This window comes from Ostrea edulis, chromosome 3 (genome assembly GCF_947568905.1).
Source record: "Ostrea edulis chromosome 3, xbOstEdul1.1, whole genome shotgun sequence".
Lineage (NCBI taxonomy): Eukaryota > Metazoa > Mollusca > Bivalvia > Ostreida > Ostreidae > Ostrea > Ostrea edulis.
Window position 1 is genome coordinate 59719149 of NC_079166.1, and position 26144 is coordinate 59745292.

At 34.8% G+C, this 26144-nt stretch overlaps 1 protein-coding gene across 5 annotated transcripts in view; it reads left to right on the top strand.

Moving 5' to 3' along the window:
* Positions 1 to 480: 480 nt before the first annotated feature.
* Positions 481 to 26144, top strand: part of LOC125673257 (multiple epidermal growth factor-like domains protein 10) — a 61497-nt gene continuing 35833 nt past the window's right edge. For 4 of the 5 annotated variants that reach the window (XR_007369372.2, XR_007369371.2, XM_048909749.2 and 1 more), the window contains exons 1-4: positions 8236 to 8731; positions 21807 to 22049; positions 22988 to 23227; positions 24396 to 24533. Coding sequence is in view for 3 of the 5 variants with exons in the window: in XM_048909749.2 (XP_048765706.1) it covers positions 8674 to 8731; positions 21807 to 22049; positions 22988 to 23227; positions 24396 to 24533 (679 nt within the window). In the remaining 2 variants the exon portion in view is untranslated. Of the gene's footprint in view, positions 581 to 8235; positions 8732 to 21806; positions 22050 to 22987; positions 23228 to 24395; positions 24534 to 26144 lie in introns of those variants that run through there. The other variant, XM_048909748.2, reaches the window with a different exon arrangement.

Genomic DNA, 26144 nt, shown 5'->3' on the forward strand with positions numbered 1-26144 from the left:
AATATGCCTGGAATAGGTGGCGCTGTATAAAAAGAACATGCATGGATATTCCATTGAAATATTTTGTAAATGGAGATAGAACCCATAGGTGATTCTCCATGTAAAATATCACAAGGATTGGTAACATGTGCTTCTGAACTGTTTTGCATGGTTTTGCATGGTTTAATCTGAGACAAGCACTTAACATACTGCGTTCTCCTTGAGACCGGGAAGTATGGTGTTCAATTCATGTTTGTTCATTAGTTGAATAATACCTTAAGAAGGCGAAGTAATGTGTCACAAAAGTTGTGTCGTGATAGAGAACATGCCAGGGTACCATGTTCTGGACTAGGTTCACTGCACTTCAAAAACACTGACTTGTCTATATATAGAGCAGAATATTAAAATAAACTAAAAAAATCATTACAAAGCAAAACCTCTTTGTTCTCAAGTGACCAATACGAATGCATATCTCGATGTGCAATCTGGGCCTTGAAAGATTGCAGGTAACTTCCTGGTTGATTTATTAGCATTTCAAATGTGTCAATGTAAATATGCATTTGAAATTACTAGTAGAGATCAATCTATTTTAAGGATCACAGTAAGTGCATTTTTGATATTATCTAATACAATAATTCTTCTGATCTGAAGCTTTAGTGATGTTTCATATAATTACTATATTCTTGGTACATGAAAAAAAAATAGCATAAAGAAAAGAGGTATTGTCGATTCCAAATGAAACGCTGGTAATTCTACTTTCATGGCAACCCATATTATAGGGCCTTGCTTTCATTTCTTTTACTTGCTGTATAGTTCCCGGAATTTGTCGGTTTTTATATCTTAGTATATTATTTGTAGTCAGGAAATTGATCCGAATGCCCTTCAACTATTTCTAGATATTGTCTCATATTTCTACAATCCATTTCAAAGAACTGCTAACATCACTTTTATATTAATTGATTCATACATTTTTTTTTACTTCTCATTTGTTATAAATTCTATATTTGTTAAAGCCACATTAAATATACTATTTATTAGCTATTTAGATATCGTCCTGGAGTATATATATCGATATGTTTTTATCTAATAGTTTTGATGAAATTTGGGTATTCTATGTAGTTTTTTTTTAAATCAATTCCCTGTAGCTAATCCACTTCCCTTGATAAGAAACAAAAACTGACTTGATATTCGTGACATGATTAATTATCTTCATCTCTTGTGTACCTGTGTCGATATATCTTTCAAAAGATCATGTTTAACCTTCAGCGCAAGGGCGAACCAATTTACGGAAGTTACGCACAGTTCCACTTGGGTCATCCTTTAAAAAATGGGAGGTTTTTTTGTAGTAGCGCGACTTACCCACTCAAATTATCCGACTTTATTTTCTTTTACCGATTTTATTGAACATTTTTTATTCATTTTCCGTTTTTGTCCAATCGATATTTTTGTACCTTTCCACTATATAGACGCTTAATATCTTTCTATAAAGTAATAAATGCGTCTATATGATAACGAGTCAAATCACAGATCATTTGTAAATTTGCGTCTAGCAACAAGTACGGTGGTTCAACACTGTGATTTTTTCTCTCAGTAAACTGCAGATCTTAAAGGGAAAATGATAACATGAAATCTCGTCCGAAATAACGTGCGTCAATTTCAGCTAGCATATACTTGGTACGGTGTTTATGAAAATATCACAGAAACTGTGGTAAATGTATCTGAAATCCCACGGGGGATCGATGAAATGTTTGAAAAAGTTGCGAATGTGAATATTTTTAAGACAAGTAGTACCGAAAAAAATCACCTTCTCCCTGCGATAGGATGAAGATCGGTCATGTTCCCAAGAAGAGAGGAACTTCTGGAGCGGTACTTCTTTACATTTGGCTAAGTATTTACACCTGGTGGTTTGAAGTACTTAAAAGTATATCTTTCAAAGATGTAAACAATGCAAACAATTAATCTTGTAGAATACCTCTTAATTGAAACAGTGCTTTCTGTGCTAGTTTTGAGTTGTTGTCTTTCATTTCCAGGATATAGTCTGCAAGGTAGTGTGTTTGTCTGCCTCCAGCTGACTTGTACATGTACCACTCCAGTTGAAATGGCAAGTTATTTTGCAAATGATGTTGCAAGAAAGGACTAGTGCTGTTACTGTGCATTAACCAACACCACCCAGAGAGATGATGGACTTGAAAGTAAACACGGGGTCACTCTGTCTATGTATATATAGTGTAAAATCAAAGACAGAAACTACATTTGTAGACTTCCAAAACGAACTGATCTACCATCTTTGTTTTGATCATAATTTGGATTATTTTCTTTGTCTGTTCTACGTATGCTCAATAAATCTTTTTATTCATTGAAGATACTTCAATTGTTGTGTTTGAATATAATAGTCAGTTGCAAACTGAGATAGTATATGCATGTAGCATATAATTACCTTTATTTAATCAAATTCACAACATTTGTCGGACCAAAGTTAAATTACATACCTACCTACTCACATCTCAAATGATGAGTCGCGTTACAGAAAAAAACCCATTTTTTAAGAATGACCTTGTGTTTTTAAAATCTGAATACGATTTGTTATAAACACAGAGGAAATACCAAACATTGCTCTCAAAAATAGCTTTAATCTTCATTTCTGTATTAAAAAAACATGTTGATGATGGATGTAAGTATTGATGAATAATATTAATGAAAAACTAGGCTTTTTGGCCTCTTATTCTGTGGCTTCGTCAATAAAAATGCAAAGAAAATATTCAAATTTAGTCATTAGTCATTCAAAAAAAAAATCTTAAACACCACATTGATTTTATACACAAATACGTTGAAATCGATATCAAAAATATACCAGAGTTCCTGGATGACGATATATTTCTAGTCTTTGGTGATCGGACCTTCCAGCAGTCTGTTAGAATTCCCATGGGTACCAATTGTGCACGTTTATTAGCTGACTGGGTTTATATTATTACGAAGCAAAATCAAGTTATAGTGCTCATAGCGATTGCGACCGGTCAACAGGGGATACTTACTCCTCTTATTGGTATATCCAGGAATCCATGTTTGCCCAACTTTCTATTTTATATCTCTGATAGGAGTTATGAGATTGATCATTCTTCGTTATATTTGCCTTTCATTCAAAGCCCTCTACATGAGAAGTAAAAATAGCTTGTTGAGGCCCTCATCTCAATATTCCAATGTATCAACGCCGTTTTGTATATAAGAAATGCTCTTCTTCATTCATATGTTGATTTGATATATCCCAGTGAACTCGAAATAAAATATACCACAGGGTCTCCCATATATGTTTTGTACTTGGATTTTGAATTGAGCATGAGTTTTAAGGGCAAACTAATACACGAAATTTATGAGGACCAGTGAGACTCGAGGTCCACCATTTCCTTCCTACATGTATATTTATGCAACAATACACCACCATCAACTGATTCGATAGGCAAGGGTATATTCTGAATAAGATTTGAAATCCAAGTAGGCTAATGAAAAATATGTTGATGTTACAGGGGTTTGAACAGTCCTGTTTGAAATCAGCATTTCCCGATCGTTAAAATCTTCCAATTTGAAAATACAACACGTGATTAGGTGTTTCTTTATCAGCCGCCTTCATTTTGATTTGGTTATTCTATCAAATCAAATCACGGTAGCAACGTATAACTAATCATGATTTTGATAATAACATTTTTGTGTGGAAGTGCAAACGTAATCTTTGGCCAATTGTAATGTCACAGATCTTAGAGACAGGTCGTATAATGTGTTAATGATTTTCGTTATATACATAAAACGTTAGCACGTACCATTCAATTTCGTATTGAAAGGTGAAATCAACTTTATTCCTTTCTTTCAACTAATCATACTTTGTAGTCTTTCTTTTCTCTTCGATGTAGGTCTTATCTTATTGTTCCTTTATTCATATGGTACCTTTTAAACGATGTTCATCAAAACATAAAATGAACCATTTTATAGATCAATACACTATACACACGGTTATGTGTTGTCTTTAGAAAAGAAACCTTATTTATAGAATGGCATATTATCGAAAATCTGAGCAGTACCATTGGCTTGCCAATATGAACTGCGATATTTGAAAAATACATTATGTTTTTCTTAAAATATGTCTAGCTAAAAAATCAAGGTCACAAAGTAAAAAGCTCTGTCATGGATAAAAAGCCAGAATAAATGTGCATAATATATGATAACCCTATCGCTCACCATTCAAAAGGCACGAGAAAGGTTAAAAGATTGGATAAATAAACAGACAAAACAATACTTCCTCTCACATTTTAGTCAAGGGGCGATGAAACAACCTCACAAAATTTCAATCCACGCAAATTGGAAACATTTGAATTTAGGTATGATCTAGTATAACCCTAAGCAACCTTGACTTTGCATTATCTGGATATTTTTTCACATCATTATAACTAATCATGGTCGTACTGTTTTCCAAGATGGATCTGTTTCCCTATACACTCTCGTGTAAAACGTGTATGTCCTTTGTGACCCTGCCCTATTTCTAGGGCCACAGTGTGAACAAACTAAAATAAAATCACTACCTTCGTATACTTACATATTCATGAAGTTGATCACCTTTTCATTAAACATGACTAATCATGAACCTGTTGTTCTTGAGAAGATTCAAAAAAGAATTCCCCCATGTATCTGTATGTTAATGTGTGATTTCTCATTGTGGCCAATCCATACCCTGGGGACCATGATGTGACCAAAACTTGCATTTAATCTATATCAGAAAACCTTCATGTAACGTTCCACTTTTCTAGGCAAATGATCTTTGAGAAAAGAAAAAAGATTTTTAAACATGGTCCTTATAGATCATATGGACAATTCTGATCTCAAAATGTAGTCCTACCATATACACAGAAACCATGATTTGTACAAACTTGAATCTGTGCTGTCTCGGTTTTTCATGTAAACTTCAACGTTTATGTCACAGTGGTTCTTGAAGTGAAGATCTTTAGATGACCCAACCTTATTTTGCCTTTTCTTGATTATCCCAAAGGGAGATTGACCTTCATTTGAACAAGATATTCACTTCGTACAAGGATGAATTGTTAACTGTTTGATTGAAATGGACCCACTTGTTCTGGAGAAGATGATGAAAATGAAAATTCTACGGAGATAAAGATAGATGAACGGACGGAGAAACAAAAAATAGACAAACTATCAGACAAGTGCACTGGATCATTCAGCTAAAGCGATCTAAAATGGAACACAGAATTATTCATATCTTCTGACAAATCATCCAACATTCCAAAAATTTATTTTGTCAAACGCAGTTCTGATTCTACGCAATGACACTCTGGCATTCATAACAAAAAGCTTGAGTTCCTCTTTATTGATATCTATGTAATCTTTGGTGGTGAGGTCTTCCTTCAATATTCCGAAATTCCATGGGGCAGGAAATGTGCTCCTTTTTAAAGTTCATATCGTTCTTGTATTCTTAGGAGACATACTTTATCTCCATACAAGAAAAGAAAACAATCATTTTGTCTTCAGTTGTACATTTAGATATATCGAAAGCATGATGTATATTAGCAATGTTCATTTTCATTTCAATCTTAACTTGATGTATCCTACCACACAAACTCCAAATAAAAGACACTAAACAGTCTTCCATTTATATTTCAATTTTCGATATTTTGTTGAAGTTAGACCTTAACTGCAGACTAATACCTCATCTTTATGACATGGGGAATTGCATTAGCCTTAATCGTCCATTTACCATATCTTTGTAGCGATATTACATTATCATTTGCAATTTTTTCTTGTTTATAGTGAGGAAAGGTCGTGCAAAGTGTTTAAGAGTCATACGTGTTGATTCTGTTGTTTATTCTTCTCAACTGATTCGATGTGCGAGAGCATAGTATGTGTATGATCAAATTCTAAATTGAAGCAGGCTACTGGCGAAACGTTGATGATACAGGGATACAAGCCAGCAGGTCGCAGATCCTCCTAGGCACCTGATCCTGGTCCGTGTTTCCCAAACTATCTATTTTGTATTGTTTATATGAGTTAAGAGATTGATCACTGTTCGTTATTTTCACCTTTCAATCTATATTCATAAAATAATCTCATTTGCAATTGATGTGTTTCGTGCCATTTGTTATGCCGTTTTTTACTAACAGATGTTAACTTCGGATTACACAATTTGCTACTTCAATTCTGACCATAATGGTCGACTTGCCTTCTATTCAATAAAGATACTTGCAATTTATAACAGCGCAAATCCGTGGAAGAAACAGTATTTATAAGTCGAAGTATTGAATTGGGGTCGGTAATGGATACGATGCCAATGGTGTTTCGCCAAAATCGAAGACATGTTTTCCCATTTTGGCGATCTCGTACTTAGACGGACAGTGGTATTCTTCACCTGTTGGAGCCTGTGTAATGTTTTCCAACTCCACAAGATAGACAGTTTCCTTAATCAAGTTTAGATTTTACAGAAGCACTTACCAGGGTTTTGTTAAGTAACGTCTTATCCGCTCGATGTTAAAAATATGATGGTGACATGATTTGACAACTAATGACACATTTTTTTTTTTGTTTTTTTTTTTTTTGTTACCGGGGTTTCATTTGTTAAGTAGCGTCTTATCCGCTCGATGTTAAAAATATGATGGTGACATGACCTGACAACTAATAACACTTGTTGTTTTTGCAATATAAGATGTTGATCGAAAATATGTCATTCTTTTTCTTATCTGTTGTACTCTTGATAATATGGTCTCCCGCCTTGAGATGTAGCGTAGGGATGTTGTCTATGTTTTCTTTCGTGAAAAATAGAATCATTTCAGTCTTGTCTTGATTTAATTTAAGAGGGCTCGATGCCATCCAAGGCCCCATGTCTGCGATGCCGGATGACATGCGGAATATGCAGTTTATCCAGTTTTTTCTGATCTGATTACCATACAGACGTGTGCATTGTCCGCAATAGTAATTATACTTCATACCGTAGCGATGACAAATTGTTCGTATGGGTCTTGAAAAAATATAGTATTATTTGTGTCCCAAAACAGATCCCCGAGGACGGATATCAATATCAAATTTAATGGGTCCAATCTCTATGGGAAGTCTGGGATTGATACGTTTCGTTATCTTCTTTTTTAACTTCATTGACGTCATTATTGCGTTTTATAGAATATAATTTGAACCAGAAAATGTCCACATTAAAAAATGATTGTATCAGTGTTCGCATTTAAAACAACAAAAACACATTTTCATTTCCAAGCGATATGTATTTCCTTTTGCTCAAACCCTATCGATTGCATGCGTGCAGACCACTAACAATCGCCATGACCACGGTATTTTAACTTTATCTTATGTCAATATTTGCTCTTCAGACTAGTTATGTAATGATGTTGCTTCCCTGACTGTAACAAGAGAGACTAAAATTCCTTTTGTTTACTTCCGTTCGTTTTCTAAAATTTCAAGGAAAACTTTAACCCCCAATGTGAATGCAATCTGTTCACAACGATATCATTCGTCACTGGGCACACCGTGAGAGATTAGACTTACGATACCACGATAGAAAAACACAATCTCCGGAAAATACAACGAATTCGATTTTGAATATTTTGTTACAAATGTATAAATATGATTAATAATACACAAACGCAAATTTAAATGCTACAACACATTACCAAGATTTAGCTTTTGTTTTAGCCATGAAATAAATGTAGGACTTATATGGTTGGTTGTTACCCCTGTCTCTTTCCTAACCTGACTACACATCAATTTTGACCCCTGGGTCGAGGCCTCTGCTGGTGGACTGTTAGTCCCCGAGGGTCTCTACAGCCCAGTAGCTTAGTACTTCGTTACTAGCTTGAAAATACGGATGTATATTGAATTGCTGTTATAAAATTTAGAAATTCATTTCAAAATTAAGGATTATCTCCCTTGTGCATAGCTCTTATCCTTGGACGAATTTGGCTCCACTTTTTTGGCACGCTGTTTTTGGCTATAGTTAGCTCTAAAACTTCATAGTTATTTCGGATTTCAAACATTTCGGTTGAACATCACTGAAGAGACATTATTTGTCGAAATGCGCATCTGGTGCATCAAAATTGGTGCCGTATAAGTTTTACATCAATAAGATGCATGCATGTATAACCACATGCAGTAATACGTCTGTGAATTCTACTCAAATAAAAGAATAGCTTCAATGACATTAAAGTGTAACAGACGCACATTGATAAAAATGTATATCTGAGGGGTTTTTTGGGGGGGGGGTGGGGGGGTGTTTTGGGGGGGTTTTTTGTTTGGTTTTTGTTTTTGTTTTGTTTTTGTTTTTGGGGTTTTTTTTAGTTTGAATTTTCCAAGCAGTTTAAGTGTACTTCAACATCAACACGTATGTACTAGCATCAACAGAAAACATTCCAAGCTTGAGGAAAAAATAACTTATTGTATGTTATTTATTCCTCTTACATGTAGTTGATAAGAAGTTTAGACAATTGTAAAGTCATCTTCTTCTTCTGCTTCCCGCCCCACCACTTCGAAAAACCTTTCTATGGGCCTCGAATTATTATTATCATTTGTGTATGTATTAATGACGACAGATGATTTATATATCTCTACGTTTTCTTAGGTACGAACAACCATCAAGAAAAGCTCGACTATTCCTCGTTATCTGAACATTGTGAGAAAGATACATGTACTACTATAAATATGGAACTCTGGAAAACTGTTTTATTACTCCTAAAAATTGCTGTATGTTGTGGATATGGTGAGTATTTATTGAAGTATACGTGTAAACAATAAAATCACGCTATACTGATTCGCTATCATTTCTAAAATGCACTACATGTATGTAACAACGGTATTTTGTAGCAAACGATGCAAAACCCTGCATGTTGGATTTAGTGACTATTTAAGGAACACGCATGTGTTATGTTACACTGGAATGTGTTTTGAAACCATCGAGAGAATACGCCTGTGAAAATGAATTGTTATAATACAAAGTTAGGCAGAATTTAGAATATATGAGTCAAATTTAGGTCAGAGAAATGTTGTTAAATATACATGCATTAAATATCTTCGTTTGAGATTTTAAGTTCTGTCTGATAAAACTAAATCAATTAGTGGATTATTCAGTAGTTTTCATTTCATTTCTACGGTAGCTTAAGAGTATGTTTGATAGGGTAACGTGCTAGTTTATTAGATTGCTTACTAGTTTATAGGGCTGCGTACTAGGCTTGTTTTCCTGATAATTTGCATTCGCCTCCATGACAGAATAATCCAACAGTTGATGTTGGCCATTATCAGGCAAAACCTAAAATTTCACACGTTTTTTCAGCAGTCAATAGGAGTGCTTACTCTTGATAGGCACCAAATTCCACATCTGGTATGTCAAAGGGGTCCTATTTTGCCCTTCTCTTAATTTTGTATTCTTTATAGGATCTATTAGATTGATCATAGTTTGTTATCGTATTTGTTAATTTTCAGTGAAAATTTTCTTTTAATACACTGTACATTATACACATACCTGTCCTAGAAGGAACTAATACTCTCAATTGTCACACTCAAACTGAATCATTACAAATCATTATTCAATGAAAGCATATTGCTATGTTCTAAAACAAAAACTGAGAAAAATATTCTGGTTGAAGACCGTGCTACAATGTCTCACATATTTTTGCCAATATCGGTTTTCGGCGTTTCTTTTAGCAAATATATGCATGGTCTGGAAATGCAGTAAAACATAGGAATTGTTATGACTATTTATCAAAGAAACCTTCTTTTCCGGGGTTGTATAATACAGTCAGCGATAATAACAATTATCAATAATTGCAATTAGTTAAAATACCTCTTGAGACACACACGTTTATTTCAGAAATATTAATAACTTTAACAAACTCTTGGAATGTGGTTATTCTGTTTCTGATCCTCCTTGTCAATTGATTGTATGTGTGATAACTTAGTGATAACGTCATGACTTCATGGAGAGTGACTATTATAAAGATTTCAACTCCTGGTGTGACATGCAATCCCCGATTATAAGGTAATGTACGTTCTGACTTCTAAATGCTGAGCGTTTTGAGGAACAATTACTACCTCTATTTCCGTCTAATGTTTGAAGCTGCAATGACACGAACGGGGCTCAAACTCATGACCTCTCGGTTATAAAGCGAATATTCTACCACTGAGACACCGTGATTAATTGTAGCTGCCATTTACAACTTATCTGTATTATATTCAAACCAAATTCAGAATACTTAAATATAAATGCTCGTGCTTGCATAATTATAAGAGATTTGTCATAACACACAAGAATATAGCAACAGGGGGAGGGCCTCCCCTACCCACACTTTTGACATTTTAGTTATCTTTACCTGCAAAGTCGGTAATTTTACCTGCAAATCTCGATTGATTGGTTGGATCCCCCAATTTGTTTTATCAAAGTACTGAAACACACGGGTAAACGCGTTATCAGCTTTTCAGTTGTTATCGGACATTCGGTTGAAAGTGGGTTCTGACTGGTAAGTTCATTGTGATTGACGATCTATTGGGGTATGACAACCGGTTTGCGTTAGACTGTAAATATTAAAAGTCAGGAAAATGCGCTGATGTACTTTATAGTGTTGATGTAGAAGAATAGGACGTTTACAAGTGTAAAATTTACCAATTTTGTTAGGCATATTGATCCCAATTTTTATTGTATGTAAATGAAACCCGGCATTTTCTGCAAGTTATCAACCATTACTTACTGTTAACAATATAGTATATGGCCAGTGTCCGTTGACACAAGTTTTGTCAATTTACAAGCAATAGTTTTGATTTTAATTCGTTATCTGAAATTCGGTTGATTGTTTTGTTTCTTATCGGAAAGGTTGGTTTTGGTTATCGGTAATTTGGTTGATGTTAATGTAGAGGATAGTAAGAATCACACGAATCACTCAGCATTGACCATTTAATGAGTTGTATATGAAATGAAATACATTTGTAAAGGCTTTAAAAACTTAACGTCTCAGAAAAATGCAATTCATTTGCCCTAGTCTGCCTTTATAAACAAGTTATATGATCTCTTCATCGGGCTTTGCTTCTTTTATATGTACAGCGTCATAACAAAAGCACTTCCCAATTATGTATTGTACATTGAGCTATTGAACTATGCATAGTATCATATATATACATGTATATATATATATATATATATATATATATATATATATATATTAATTAATTGATTTTCACATGTATCGTTTAGATCCTAGGGGTAAACATAAGGTTGGGTGTTATAATTGTTTGTTTGTGCTTTATATTAAATATTCTATACAATTGCATCGAGAGATCCACTCTCCTTATAAAATATCTTAAACACTGAATGACACAGCGACTGTGTGGGATTGCATCAGTGTGTATAAGTAGCGCTTTAGGAGCATAACAAAGCTTCCTTTTTAGGGAAGTCGTTGTGGCCGAGTGGACTTACGCACTGGTTTGACAATCTTGCTAGGCGGTGGGTGCCGTACGTCGCTGGTTCGACCCCGGGCTGGGGCGAAAATTTTCGGTACCTAGTTGTGATTATTTAGTGCTTTATATATATATATATATATATATATGTGTGTGTGTGTGTGTGTGCAATGTGTATCATGTACGTTAAATAACTGTATTCCATTTCCATTCTCAATGACCGTGTAATGTGTGACAGCGCGGTGAGAATTCCATCGTCATCGAAAGCAAGTTTTAGTAGACTTGCCTAGATGGTCGAGCGGTCTAGCGCGTTGGTTACACGCTGCTAGGAGATTTGGTTCCGCAGGTCGTGAGTTCAACCCCGGGGAGGGGCGGAAGTGGGTATCCGAGTATAGTGAAATTTTCTGTGCTTTATATATATATATGAATGATAGTATGCAAAGTTAAATGCACAATTACATAATTGAAAAGTAATATCAAACAATATTGATCATGCACACGCATAAGGCGACAATATAGCATTACGTGATGCAAGAGCATAATGAAGATATTTTCCTAGAGCAGCCAGGGTACATATAGGTGTGTTGTGAACCCTACAACCGAAGTAATGGCAACTGTTTACTTACTCGTCTCCAATAGGAATATAATATATCTATAATAGAATATTTGGTTGAAAATAAAACGTTCACTTCAAAACACGACCAGAGACATCACCAACCGAGATGATCTTATTAACACTTTACCTGACATATGGCAAAACATCGCCCTTGAGTATGTATTAACAAAACATATACCTATAAATTCCCCGTCGGATTCAGGCTGTGGTAAGATCCCAAAGTCAACTCACACAGTATTAAGAATAGTTTTTCATACTCTTTTATTGTTTGGATATTTTAAAGTACGTCCTTGTTTACGGCCGTCATTTTAAAAATAGCAAATACTTTTGCTATGGCGCTGCATGTTACAATATAGTTACATGTAGATTAGAAATGACAATCACATACAAAAATACGCGGAGTTCTAGATCTTTTTTTCCTTTAACAGAGACATATAATACTCCGCTTATGGTGACGAACATAACATTCTTAAATTGCGATGTTATTAAAACAAGAGTGAATATTTGAGTTCATGTATGTATATGTGGTGTGAAATTCGAAGAATGCAATGAAACTGAGAAATGTGTCCAACAATCAAGACATGATCAGCCCTATGGCAGCCCTATGGCATATTTTGGATTGGTCTTTGGTGGGTATAGTACATCAAGGTTAAGTTCTTAGTAGGTTACTGTATCGTATACATGTATTTTCGCTTGGGTATCTTGATGAGTTAGCGAATTGTTGTCAATTTTTCATTTAATAACCTTAATATCCCATACGTTACTTGGTCAAGGTGTATTCCAATAAGGTTCAAAATCGATACGTCACTTTGACCGTTTTGTTTACCTTGATCGACGCCATCAAATCCATAAATCATATTAAGATGGTGTTGCTTTGGAAGGGGTGTCAAGATTGTTTTTTCGCTTAACACCTATTTCCTATTCCCGGTCACAAAACATGCCTTCCCTCCTGAAAGGGGACTGATGGTATTAAGCCATTGCAGATTTCAGTTCAATATCCGCATTTCCCGGTTAAATTACTGATTGTCACGTAAAATCATCGATGCTATTTGAATCAAAACCATGAAATTCGGATTCAATGACTATAAGGGTTTCAATTATTAAGGATTGATGATTTTACAAAGATGCAATAGCATAGATCAATATCAAAGCAACCCAGAGATCGCGGACGGTGTCGCATTTATAAATGATCAATCAACAATCAGATAGTAGTAATGAACCATTTTTATAGCGAGGAACTTAGATTTTGCAAGTATCCACATTTTTAGAGGGTTTTTTCATTCGATCATTCTATAACTTGACATCAGATCAAGTTCCCTCCTCCTAGTATAGAATGAACCATGCCTTATATGTATGGTCGTTCTTGCCACACTGATTTTGACTACCGGTGACTCCGTTTGACCGATCGATATATAGGGATCACGGCGGGTGTGACCGATCGACAGGAGATGATTACTCCTCCTCAGCACCTGATTCCACCTCTGGTGTATCCAGGGGTTCGTGTTTACCAAACTGTCTATTTTGTATTGCTTATAGGAGTTGTGAAATTGATAACTGTTCGTTATTTTTACCTTCACGTACTACCTTACTATTTTGGCTGACAGTTAATTACACACATACAAATTGTCACCAGAAAAACTATCTAGTATCCATTAGATCCATCAACTCAGTACCCAACATATGAGGATGACGTAACGCAAATACTATAATCATAAGTCTATATTACTTCCTTTCGGACACTTAACAACAAGAGTTTCACGAAGTTTATATCACTAAAACACCAATTTAGTGTCTAGTTAATGCTGATTAAGGTATTTTGTAACACGAAGGAAACCTTATTTCCAATAACATAAATTTTGAAAAAACGAATTTTTACCGATAACATCTACGTGTACAGTGTACCTTACAATCTGATTAAAACCAGAGCCTGAGATCCGCTCACTTAGATCGCTACACTAGGATCTGACTAACCCCATATAGGGTCACGTCCGCATGACCTTTCGTCCAGCCAATCAAATTGACCCTGTCGATTTATACCAACGATAATTTTTCTCCCATGAACCTTTGCGTCATTAATTACGTTAGAGATGCAATAAAAATGGCTGCGCGTTTGACAGACGACTGCACACCTGTCAAATGCGATTTAAACAACGTCTGTATTCTCTGCGGGTTTTATTTCATTCAAATGCTAAAAAACCCCGATGGAGTTCACAATTCAAGGAAAATGGATGCAGTTGTTTGGTTTGAAAGAAAACATATCGAAGCTAGATGCGACGTCACAATGCACCGTTTACGTCGACTGGCGTTATATTCCTCGCGTTATTTAAGTAAACCATCTTGAAAACTATTCAAATCGTATCCCATCCCTATTCATACATAAATCAGAATTCACAATTAATTCAATTTGGGTATATTTCATATCGTACGTTTTGTTGTTTGTATGAACGAAATAGATTAGGCATTATTGCGAAAGTATAAAATTCGTTATGCTAGAATATACTATTTTACAGTGTTGAATAAACTTCGTGGGAGAGAGATTACAACAATTTGTTTACGAATTGCCAGGAACCGCATATATATAGCCATCATTGTCTGTATGGCGAAATCTGACTGGCTGATAGTTCTCATGAATATTCCAAGCGAAATGGCATGCGGAAATGACCTCCTATGGGGTTATGTCAGATCCTACCGTAGCGATTGTGGGCGTATTCTAGGATCTTACTTTAATCAGATTGGTGTACCTTATGGCATGTTTTTATCCCACCCGATGTTTTTTATAAAATCTACTGTTCTCTCACTGTAATTTTATTTCGATCTATCATTTCCTAAAGGATTATTTAAGCCTAGAAATGCCAATCAATATCCCCGCTTGAATGAATGCAATTCTTCACTGCTCTAATTTAACATTTTTGATAGATTTTTACAGAACACATAACGAGATTTTTATTTTCGGTGCTGTTAATCTCTTAAACGGGAAGTGTTTGAAGTGCACTTTCAGTTGTTGAAAGGATGACTCTATACCTAAGTAGTATTACAATTACCGCTGCATAGAATGTGTCTTTATCAGTAAAAACCACATATGGACTTACCATATGATACATTATCGAACCGAATGTCCGATAACAACCGAATAGCCGATAACGCGTTTACCCGTGTGTTAATGGTAGATGAACTGCACGGTTACATGCAAACTGATGAACAGAACCTGCGCACTAAAAGACTAATCAATGACCTATCGTGAAGTTATTGTTCCTTTAAACCCTACCCCATCCCCCTTCTCAGAGTTGAGCAATCCTATGAAAAAAACTATATAAAATTTTATATGTTTACATAATCAGAAATGCAGAGAAATATGAAAAATGTATGTAACTTAGATATTTGTTCCACAAAACGTCGATTTAAAGTTCGATAGACTTTTCATCAACTCTTTTTAAAAGCAATACCAAAAGCGTGAGGGAGGGGGGGGGGAGAAATTTGGCAGTGTAATAGTATATTAGTTTTCCAGAGGAAAAGCTAACATACAACATTGGATAGTTCAAATCATATTTTCATGGAAAACAACTAATGTACCTGTGTCATTATCGGCATTTGATTTTCAAATAACAGAGAATTCCTTTTCTGAATGAACGCATTTTCTGCAAAATCTGATTACCTTCCTCTCTAAATGATATTCCCTCAAAAATGCATCCTTCCGTAACCAACATGCGAATTTCTGATTGAGGTTTTCTTGTCAAGTGATGCACATGTTGTTTTTCAGACTCACAAAGGGACTAATGCAGCATGAAAAAATTCAACGTTTGTTAATCAGGTAATGAGGTGGGAAATTCTACTTTTAAAATTCCTAATTATAAAATGAGCATATATAATTAATTCCAATGTGTCAGAGGTTGACTTGCAAAAGTAATATGTTTAATCTCTTCATTGAGCAAACTTGACACACCACTACCTTTTTTCGTGACGATTTTGCTTTTTTTCTGTGCATGCAATGTAAATATAGTATGTAATTAATCTCGATAATGTATTCAATAATTAGGAATGTAATATGCAGGATAAAACTACATAGTGTATTTCATGTGTTCTACCATTTATTACATGTAGATATTTATTTTTACTTCACTTGAATTGAGACTTTTGGATAATCTTCCTGAGTTTGTGCGTTTTTGCTAGCTTCACGTCTCGTTTTCTTTTCTTTTTTAAGTACATGATCTATGAAGCAGCAATATATGTAAAAAGGTACACTTCGTACCGCATAAAATCATTGTTTCATACAGATGTAAGAGTTATATCATTCAATTAACGAAATGTATTCTTTCGTTTGTTAAGCGGGAGATGAAAGTCGCTGACAATTAAAAAAAAAAAAAAAAAAACCCGCGGTGGCTTAGTATGCTATACATTTTTTTCAAAAATGTTTACGACCTATATCTTCCGTTTAACAATACAAAGAAAGGTATTATATTATGTATATTTTCCTGTATGTTTTATCATAGATACTTTTAAGTACATGAAAGATCGACATCATTCTGTAAGTCATTGAAACATTACCCGACCGCCCCATGTCTCCACATTTGGTAATGATTTATCTATTTGAACGATGGGAGATGTTATTAGTCCAAGAAGGATAAACCCTAAATCCATAAAAACAGACTCCACTATAAAACAGATCTAACTAGATTGAACCAATCTGTGTCTTAATAGTTACAAATCCAAAGGAATGAATTTCAATAGGAATGATTGATTGATTGATTGATGTTTTCCGCCACACTCAACAGCGATGCGGACGGCAACAGTGTGTAACAAATTGTTACATACCTTGCTGGACTGCAACTTATTGGGGTGATTCTAAGAGAAAAAAATATTGTATATTCCTTTCAATCATTGTGAGTTTGTATATATGTGTGACTTTCATATTAATCCACATTCAATACCTGTCTCATCCTTACCTTATTTGACGAGGAGATAAATCTGCAGTTATAACGGCAGTCATCACACTAACCCAAAATTATTCTGGAGGACACATCTTTTTGGTACCTTATGTCCGTTCGTCCGTCCGTCAGTCTGTCCGTCTGTCTGTCTTCTGTGTATCTATGGGTCTTACTGCCTGTCTGTCCTTGTTCCCGTTTGTGTGGTGTTTGTTCTCCTAGTCCAGTAAAAACTGGGAGAGTTTTAGCATATACTCTGAAATGAAGGGGGGGGGGGTCTTTGTGGCTTCGTCGTCGTCATCGTTGCTGTTGTTGTTGGCATGCACGAACCTTTCCGCAGTGGTTTCTAAGAAACCTTACCATCTTAATCGCTGCAAAATTTCTCAATATCTTCATTTATCACCATTCTTGAGGACTAAGCCCCTCCCCCTAAATAAAAGGCGGGTGTTAAATGCTTTTAACATGCCTATAATTCAAGGCATAATTGGAAGTAAACATATCCATGTATGTGTGAGGTTCTGAGATAACCTTCAAGCTTGCAGATGACAATCACCTTACATCGAGTCTATGAACCAGTAGTCGTTATTTGACCATTGACCGTCGCACACACACACACACACACACACACACACACACACACACACACACACACACATATCATCATCATCATCATCATCATCTATGTTCGCCCGCTATGTACAGTATTTACGATTTTAAGACATGAATAGGCAATTTCAGGGGGGGGGGGGTAACGAAACAGGTGAGTAACGAGATGACCCCTCTGGAACGGCATAATCGCCTTTACGCATTTATTTTTAATTTACTTATCTCGTACAATTACGCAATTGTATACAGATATTTAGTATTCTATGTAAAAGTGATGGTAATAAATCATTAAATGTTTTAAGGGATGCGTGAGTATGGAGATTGGCAACATATGCAGTTTTAGATTCGAGTAGTCATTGGGTCGGGGAGCATAGTTTATTAATATTTCTTATAAAGGAACATAATGTTCTTAGAAAAGATTGTTTATTTGAATTAATTATATTTTTAAATTATTATTATTATTGTTATTATCATTTCATTCATTTATAAAGCTCAAAATTACATATAGTTTCTATGCGCTGAAACGCATAAATGTGATGATATTTTTGAAACGTATTTGTTTCGTTGATAAACATTGTTTTCTGACATCAATCAGATACTTGCAATTAAGCATGTAGTGGAATACAAGAGGCGAATAGGATGACAATTGTAAGTGGTACGAACTGGCTTCTTTCTGATCCTTTTGTAATAGAAGACGTTCAAAACAGCTGTATATTTTATTAAAATCGGTTAGCTACGGCGTCCAGGTGCTGCTAAAACGCGGAACGGAAAATATTTTAGGTAACAATCACAATATACACATATTTCAAAATCATTATATTTAATTTCTTATGAAAAATATTAAACAAGCGCCTGTATGTGCCATCCCCTTTCTCAACTTTCTCATTTTCTGACCCCTCCCCCTGTCCTACCGATTGTGACAGTATGTTGTAAAAAAAATATATACAACAACAAATATACTGAAAAAAGACTTGAATTATAATCTTTCAAATGTTATTACGTTTTGCTGGCTACCACCAAAGAAACGATTTTATGAACCTAACCAATGAATGAGAGCCCCCCCCCCCCCCCCCCCCTCCCCGAAAGCAACATTCATAATGTAAAATACAATGTTCTCAAAAAAATTATCCTTAAACATTTTGAAATCGAACTTGTTGTTTATCGAACATCTTTAAGATAATTGAACTCGAATTTGATAGTTTTACACCTCGTATGATATATATTTATATGATATGAATCACATCAAATTTTAAAGCGTACGTGTGAAAAACAAAATGGGCTTGCCTCAGTTGGTTTCCATCTATATAAAGTGAAAGTCCGTACATGCGGATTAGTGTTGAAGAGATACAGCGGACTGGAAAGAAAGCGATTGAAAAAGAATCAATTTATACTAAGATTAAGTTGATGACCCTAGTAAGAGGAATTAACTGATTTATATGAAATTGCTAAAAGGTTAACAGATAATTTATGTTTGATTTGAAATAAAAGGTCATTTCATTAATAATCTGAATAATAAGATACCGGTAGTTAGATTAGAAATCAGCTGTTAGAAGTTCTCACCTATTTAGTATATTGGAGTGCTGCGGTCACTCAGTCTCTGTTAGTTAAAAATAATTAATCAAACACAAGATGTTCAATTTGTTGACTTATTAAGATAACGAATTATCATTGTTTATACATATCACACTCCCTGCATGACCGTATTACTGAATACTAAATATATCTTTCATAAAGTCAATGAACAATGTACATGTAAGTATACGATGCACTATGTGTAAATGCATTGAAGACGGTTTACTACGATGGGAGTATGAACCCTGTATGTTCTTTCCATTCTCTAACCTCTGTTCGCTACATGTAACACCTCTGTCGATGCTGAAATTACAAAATACTCGTAAATCGCTTTGAAAACTGTTATGCAAACATTCATGTTAGCTTAAGCAATACATGGTGTAGACTTGTAAGATAAAATTGATTTACCACTTGTGAACAAACTCCTAAAAGTTTGATTTTAATCAAAATAAAACTTATTTGTCCGATTTTTTATGTTATCTTAGATACCTTAATTATTCTAATTCTTAAATTTCCGTTCTGTTTTCCGTCCTGTTCTGTTTTCCGTTCCGCGTTTTAGCAATATCAAAGGCGTCCGATACCGATATGGAACGAACGAACGAACGAGTGAGTGGCATTCACTTTTAGTTTCAGAATTATTTCTTTTTGTATTCCCAGATATGCTATCAGGAAACTCGTTGACATGACCCCCACCCCCCTTTCGGGTCATGTCAACGAGTTTCCTGATAGCATATATGGGAATACAAAAAGAAATAATTCTGATACTAAAAGTGAATGTGTGAGATTTATTCATTGATTGATGTGGTTGAATGATATACTTAGATAGATAGATAGATAGTTATATAGATGATAGATAGATAATTTTACGTTCTTTAGTTGCCTTGACATTTAGAGAGAGGGGAAGGGAATGTCAAGAGAATAAAGGGAGAAAGATGGGGTAGTCTGCAAAGAGCGCGGGGCAACCAAGAGCTATAGATGAAAAGAACGAAGGAAGAGAGAGATTTCTGGAGAGAGCAAAAGAGAGAAGCCTGAGGATTATCGTGAAATAGGTGAAATGCCCGTTATGCACCACCCTAGTGGTTTTAAGAATAAACCTCAAAACCCTCGCATTCAAGAGATATCTTAATGTTTCTGTGGTTTTAGTATCGACCTGAACATGTTGAGTGTGGATTTACATGAAAGACACACTTACAGAACTACTCACAAACACAATGATTCAAAGCAATTTACAGGACGGGAGTTTTCCTCGCAAAAAAAGTTGCAATCCCCGCATGGTATGTAATGTTGCCATCCACAGCACGGTATGTAACAATTTGTTACAAAGCATAGCACGAATGGCGACGCTATGTAACAAAAAATAAAGTTGTTACATGGCGTAGCCATTTGTGTTACGGTATGTAACAAATTGTCACATACCGTCTCGTTGTTGCATACCGTGCCGTATCACTGCCTTTCGTCTAAATATGTCCTAATGTCCCGGAGCGTCTTTTATATGGTTATAATCGCGAGTCTTAACGATGAACATGCCGTTGTTTCATTCCAAAAATCTGAATAAGAGTTTAACGTTAACTTGACCCATCATATTCTACATCAATTTTCTCTGATATTTTGTCGAAATCTGTGTTCAACAATTGCGTTTTCAACTTATTAGGCTAGACCAATGTCAATTTCTCCATTGCTGATCGCGACCAAATCACATCACGGATATAGTTTACTCCATTCTTCTCATCTTCAATTAAGTTAACTCTACGCTCTAAATTACCTTTATTTTACACGTGTTTCGTCCTTTTTTACCTTCTTAATTAAATATATATTTCTTATATACTCTTAGATATTGTTCCTAATTATTAATTCGATAAAACTCTAACGAACTATATTTTATGATGTACAATTCTTACTTCGGTCATCTGCTACATAATCATGGAAATTCAGTAAAAACACAAATCAAAATAGAATATATAAATATAAGAAATAAGATATAATTTTTTAGTGTTATTGGGACATGACATGAAGTTGTTATGTGATCAAATCTACTTCTAGGATTTGATCACGTGACCAACTTGATGCCATATTCCAATAACACTCAAACATTATATCTTATTTCGTAAATGCTCAATCTCATAATTCCTATAAGAGATACAAAATTAAGAGTTTGGTAAACCCCTGACTATTTGAGAGGTGGAATCATGTGACGAGAAGGAATAAGCATCAACTGTCGACCTATCACACCTGCTATGACCCCTATACCTTAATCAGATAAACGGAGTAATCCGTAGTGAAAAGCAGTGTGTAAAGAACGGCCTAACAATTAATATGAAACACGTTAAACAGCATTTGATCAAATGGCAGGTTGTATTTGGCAAGCTGCATTGTAGATCGTTAGAACGACTGTATGATTTGCGAAATGCTGACATAATTTAAACGAGACTGTTGAAAACCTTGTAACATCAACTTGTTTGTCAGTAGCCTGCCTTGATTTAAAAACTGATCATCAGCAGAACAAGATATTGCTATCGAACCAGTTGAGACACATGAACACCATACACTGATGATACTGGAATATTGCTACATGTACTTAGACATGGGAAGTTGACGATGGCGAACTGAAGTCAACTCGTTTGTAATAAAGTATCACTTTCTATTTTGTGATACATTGTTGTATATATTTCTTCACACAGAACACCTTTCGAAGGACCGTACAGCTGTACAGAGTACAACTTGGATCTGTCCAGCTAATGATCCAACATGTACAACTTACTTACCAAACAATGCAGTAGACGGAGACATCAGTACATGTATGAGGTCTATGTATATCGGTCCTTCTTCTTTGTACCGGTCAGTATGGTGGTATGTAGACCTCATGGACATAAAGAGTATTTACAGCATCAGGATACAGTTCAGGACCTACGAGCAGCAGTATGGTATGGAGTTTACATTTACTTAGAACAGCCTTCTTTTAATAATATGCAGTAAAACGGATTATTATCCTACGTAGCTCTACACATTATAACTTTCATTCAAGGGCAACTGTCAGCAGTATGGTAATAATCAATATTCTATTCGTGAACACTTTATTTGCAGCAAAAATGAATTACGTTATATATGTTTTTGACTCGCGTGTATCAACGTTGTTTGGAAATTGACCTTACAGCGTGATCACGTTCGCTGTAAATATTGCTCCAGGAATGTACCTCTCTTAATGAAGCTATACTTATACGGGATTCAATACACAGCGAGATTTTTTTTTCTATGCACGATTCGGTTTTCGTTCGTTTGTTGGTTTCTTGTATTTTTTTTTTTTTTTAAAATGGAGTGGCAGTAAATTTTTCCTAATATATTGAATCTCAAACTTACATTAAATGAAGCTGGGAGTTTTCTATCATAATCTTGACACGAGTGCAGTGGGAAAACATGCTTGAAAATCAAGTAATGCATAAATTGTGTGCAGTAAGATTTCGGCGTTTATTAAAATGCTTAAAACGGTTGAATTATGGTCTCTGGTATATCCAAGTTTTAACCTGTTTCCAGCCTAAACAAGGTTGCAGGTAGAAATGAAATTTTGTATTCGGTGCTTTAATAGTTTAAAGATGGAATTGTTGACCCTATACCTTTTCAAGATTATTCTAACTAACAACGATCTCAATTGTGTATCAGATAACTTAAAAAGGTATTTGATAGTAATTAAAGTTGTCTATATGACATTAGATAACCACTAAATATTACAGGAAAGCCATTAGTAAAGAAAGGGATATTACATGTATTTGGTGACTTGCACAACACTCATTTTATATGTATCAAACAATATTCTCTTTAACTTTAGACAGAACTCGATTCATTGTCAAAATATTTTTTTTTTTAGAAATGCGACAAAGAGGAAGAATGGCAGGGTTTTCCCTGTATGTATCTAACACATCTAACATTGAGAACGGTTATTTATGTTACAAGGACGGACCAGATTTACCTCCCTTGGACTTTAGCACTACCTGTGTCAGTCACGGCCGTTATGTTATATTTTACAACCAAAGATTACCAGGAGTACAGTATCCCGCTGGTTACCAATCTTTCTCTGTTACAGAATTATGTGAAGTGATCGTTCTGGGTAATAGCTGCACAATTATACATGTATACATGTGCATTGATGTAATCAGTGGCGGATTTAAAAGGGGTAGGGGGGGGGGAGTGCAGCCGCCTAAAACTTTCAAATTTTAGGCAAATCGTGGTATCTTGTTTAAAAAATGTACTAAACGATAAAAGAAGAATAATTTCTTCCACTCTTGGAGAAATAAATGACAAAATCTTTGCGTTATTGGGAGAACTTAATTTGTTCCAAATACCTTAAAAATTTGCGTCATTTTATTAATTTCACCTTATCAAAAATGATAGAAAGTAGTACAAATGACTAAATAGAAAAACATATTTCAAGTCCTATAAAATCTGTAAAATCACGGAGCTTTCGGGGGCTTCGCCCCCTGGACCCCTACCAGGACTTGGCCCTGGGCCCACTGGGGGCCTCAAGGCGGTCCCCAGACCCCCTGCCTCATAAAGTGGCGCCCTCCGTAACTGGAATTCCTGGATCCGCCCCTGGTAATTCCGATATCTCTCATATGAAATAATTGAATAGTCTATTCGAAAATGTTTTACTCATAAAATGCAACATAAAACTGACATTTCTGGATATGAATAATTTTATATTTCCAAAGTTTGAGTCACGGAAGTACTCTCAAAGAATACATCACATAAACGCTTGATCTCTAATGCTTTATATTCCTTTAAATCGTAAATTATTTATATACTGATTACGGTCGACAATAGACATTATCGATCCTAGCATTTGGACATTCTTCAATTAATGTTAATTCAATATTTTCCATTTTGAGTCGAAAAGAAAAACCATAGTCATATCCCCAGTATCATTTTATGATTTTAATATGACGTCACAAAACGCGTGATTATTTAAATTCCTCACGAAAACTGTCTAAATTGTCAATTGATGAAACTTTGTTTTTGGTTTCAATTGATGGGCGTAATCATTGCAGTAGTTTATGAAGTGTACTACAGTTTAAATTCATTGTGGTTCACACTTTCTGAAGCCAAACACGTAAAATGGTACTGCGTTTTCTCCATTCCAAATAAGTGTTTATGTATTTTTCTCACGTTTTATTTATTTAATTGGTTTTGACGTTATACAAAGTAAATTCAGCCGTGATAACTTAGAAGTAATTGCTTTACATCCTTTAAGATAATTTTTCTCTCCTACATTTTACAAGGCTGTATGACATCCGGACGCTATGGACAAAAGTGTGACATGATCTGTCCATCTAATTGTCAGGAACAAAGATGTCATATTGTTGATGGAACCTGTCTTGGTTGTATTGCCGGATGGACAGGATATTTCTGTAACAAACGTAATGTTAAAGTTTAACTATCTATCTATCTATCTATCTATCTATCTATCTATCTGTGTGTGTGTGTGTGTGTGTGTGTGTGTGTGTGTGTGTTTAATTGTGCTCTCTCATTCTTTTTGCCTCTCTGATACGCAATTCAATTAAGACAATCTATGATTCTGAGACTCGTTGAAAATAGATCTCACAAAAGACATATGATGGTCTAACGTTTACAATGTTGTTATTGTTATTTTTGTTCGTTAAATGGTCGGGACTAATCACGTGGGCGTTATGTTTCGAACAAATGCAGAAGGTCAACTTTAAGCCAAAATTTCAGGAACAAATGTTAATTTGGATCAATATATAGACGTCATTGACAAAGTCTACTTTATGCAAACAATAAGGCGTATTTAGTAAGAAATTCTGTAACCGTACCTAGTATAATGCGGAGGATATTCCGAATTTAGTGCATATTTGTACAAAGGTCAGCTAATTGTAAATGATAATGGCAGCCAAAGTGAGAAAAAATCGTGTTAATGTGTTTTTTATTGATGCTCTTTTTTTAAAAAAAGCAGAATAGTCAAAATATGTTTCTCCTTTCATGAATATGTAAAGAAAAAAATAGTTGCGTTGTTATGTTTTAAGAAAACGCATCCAAACATCGGTAACCAAAATGTGATGGCCATTATATTGACAAAGAAAATGCAAATTTTTGAAAGTAGTTTCACCCTTGTCAGAATATGAAGGTTTCATTGCATGCAAAAATGTACTAAAACTTGCAATTGGAAAAATTAGAAAAGTTACATTCGAGATTTTTACGATTGACATAGACATACTGGATCGTGAAGAGATTAATTTTTAATTTAATTGTGTTTACAGTTATTTCTTTTTTAAAAACCTGATTCACAAACCCCAAAATATGGCCCTTAAAATATATAAAAATGAAAGTAAATGTTGAATAGGAGTATTGGTGTTATAAATATGTATCAGAATCCGGGGTTTAAAAAAGCATGTTAGATTTTAAAAATAGGAGCACAACTAAAGCTGTATACATACTAGAACCGGAGACGGTACCGTACTTTTGTCATTTTTCACCAAAATCTGGTTATTTTGTAAAGGTTTTGCAATACGGGTTTCATCTCGCCCTAAATAAAGTAATTTTATAATATACACCTTTTCAATTGACCATAAATGCAAAAATATTTTAGGGCGAGCTAGGAGCACTATTTTTATTTTTCAAAAAACGATATTCTGGATTGCTGAAAAATATTATGGTTATAATGCGCTGGTGGTGGTAAACTTTAATTTTACAGATAATATTGCTGATTTAAGTATCTTATGGAGAAAGAAACTACGTTTTTTATTTCGTGTCATGTATAAGTCATTTTAGTTCGGTGTTTATTTTTAAAGCAAGGGAAATTCCCTCACCTAATAATAGTTTTCGGTTGCAGCTTGTTTTGCCCTTTTACTAGGCTATAGATGTTCATTTTCAATACCTAGTTGTTTTCATCTTTTAAAGTCGTTCATAAAGCATCTTCATTGCATCGTTGCTTAAAAACTGTGTACAATTTTGGTAGTTTTACATTATAATCATAAACATTATCATTGAACGAAACGACAGTTACCGAAACT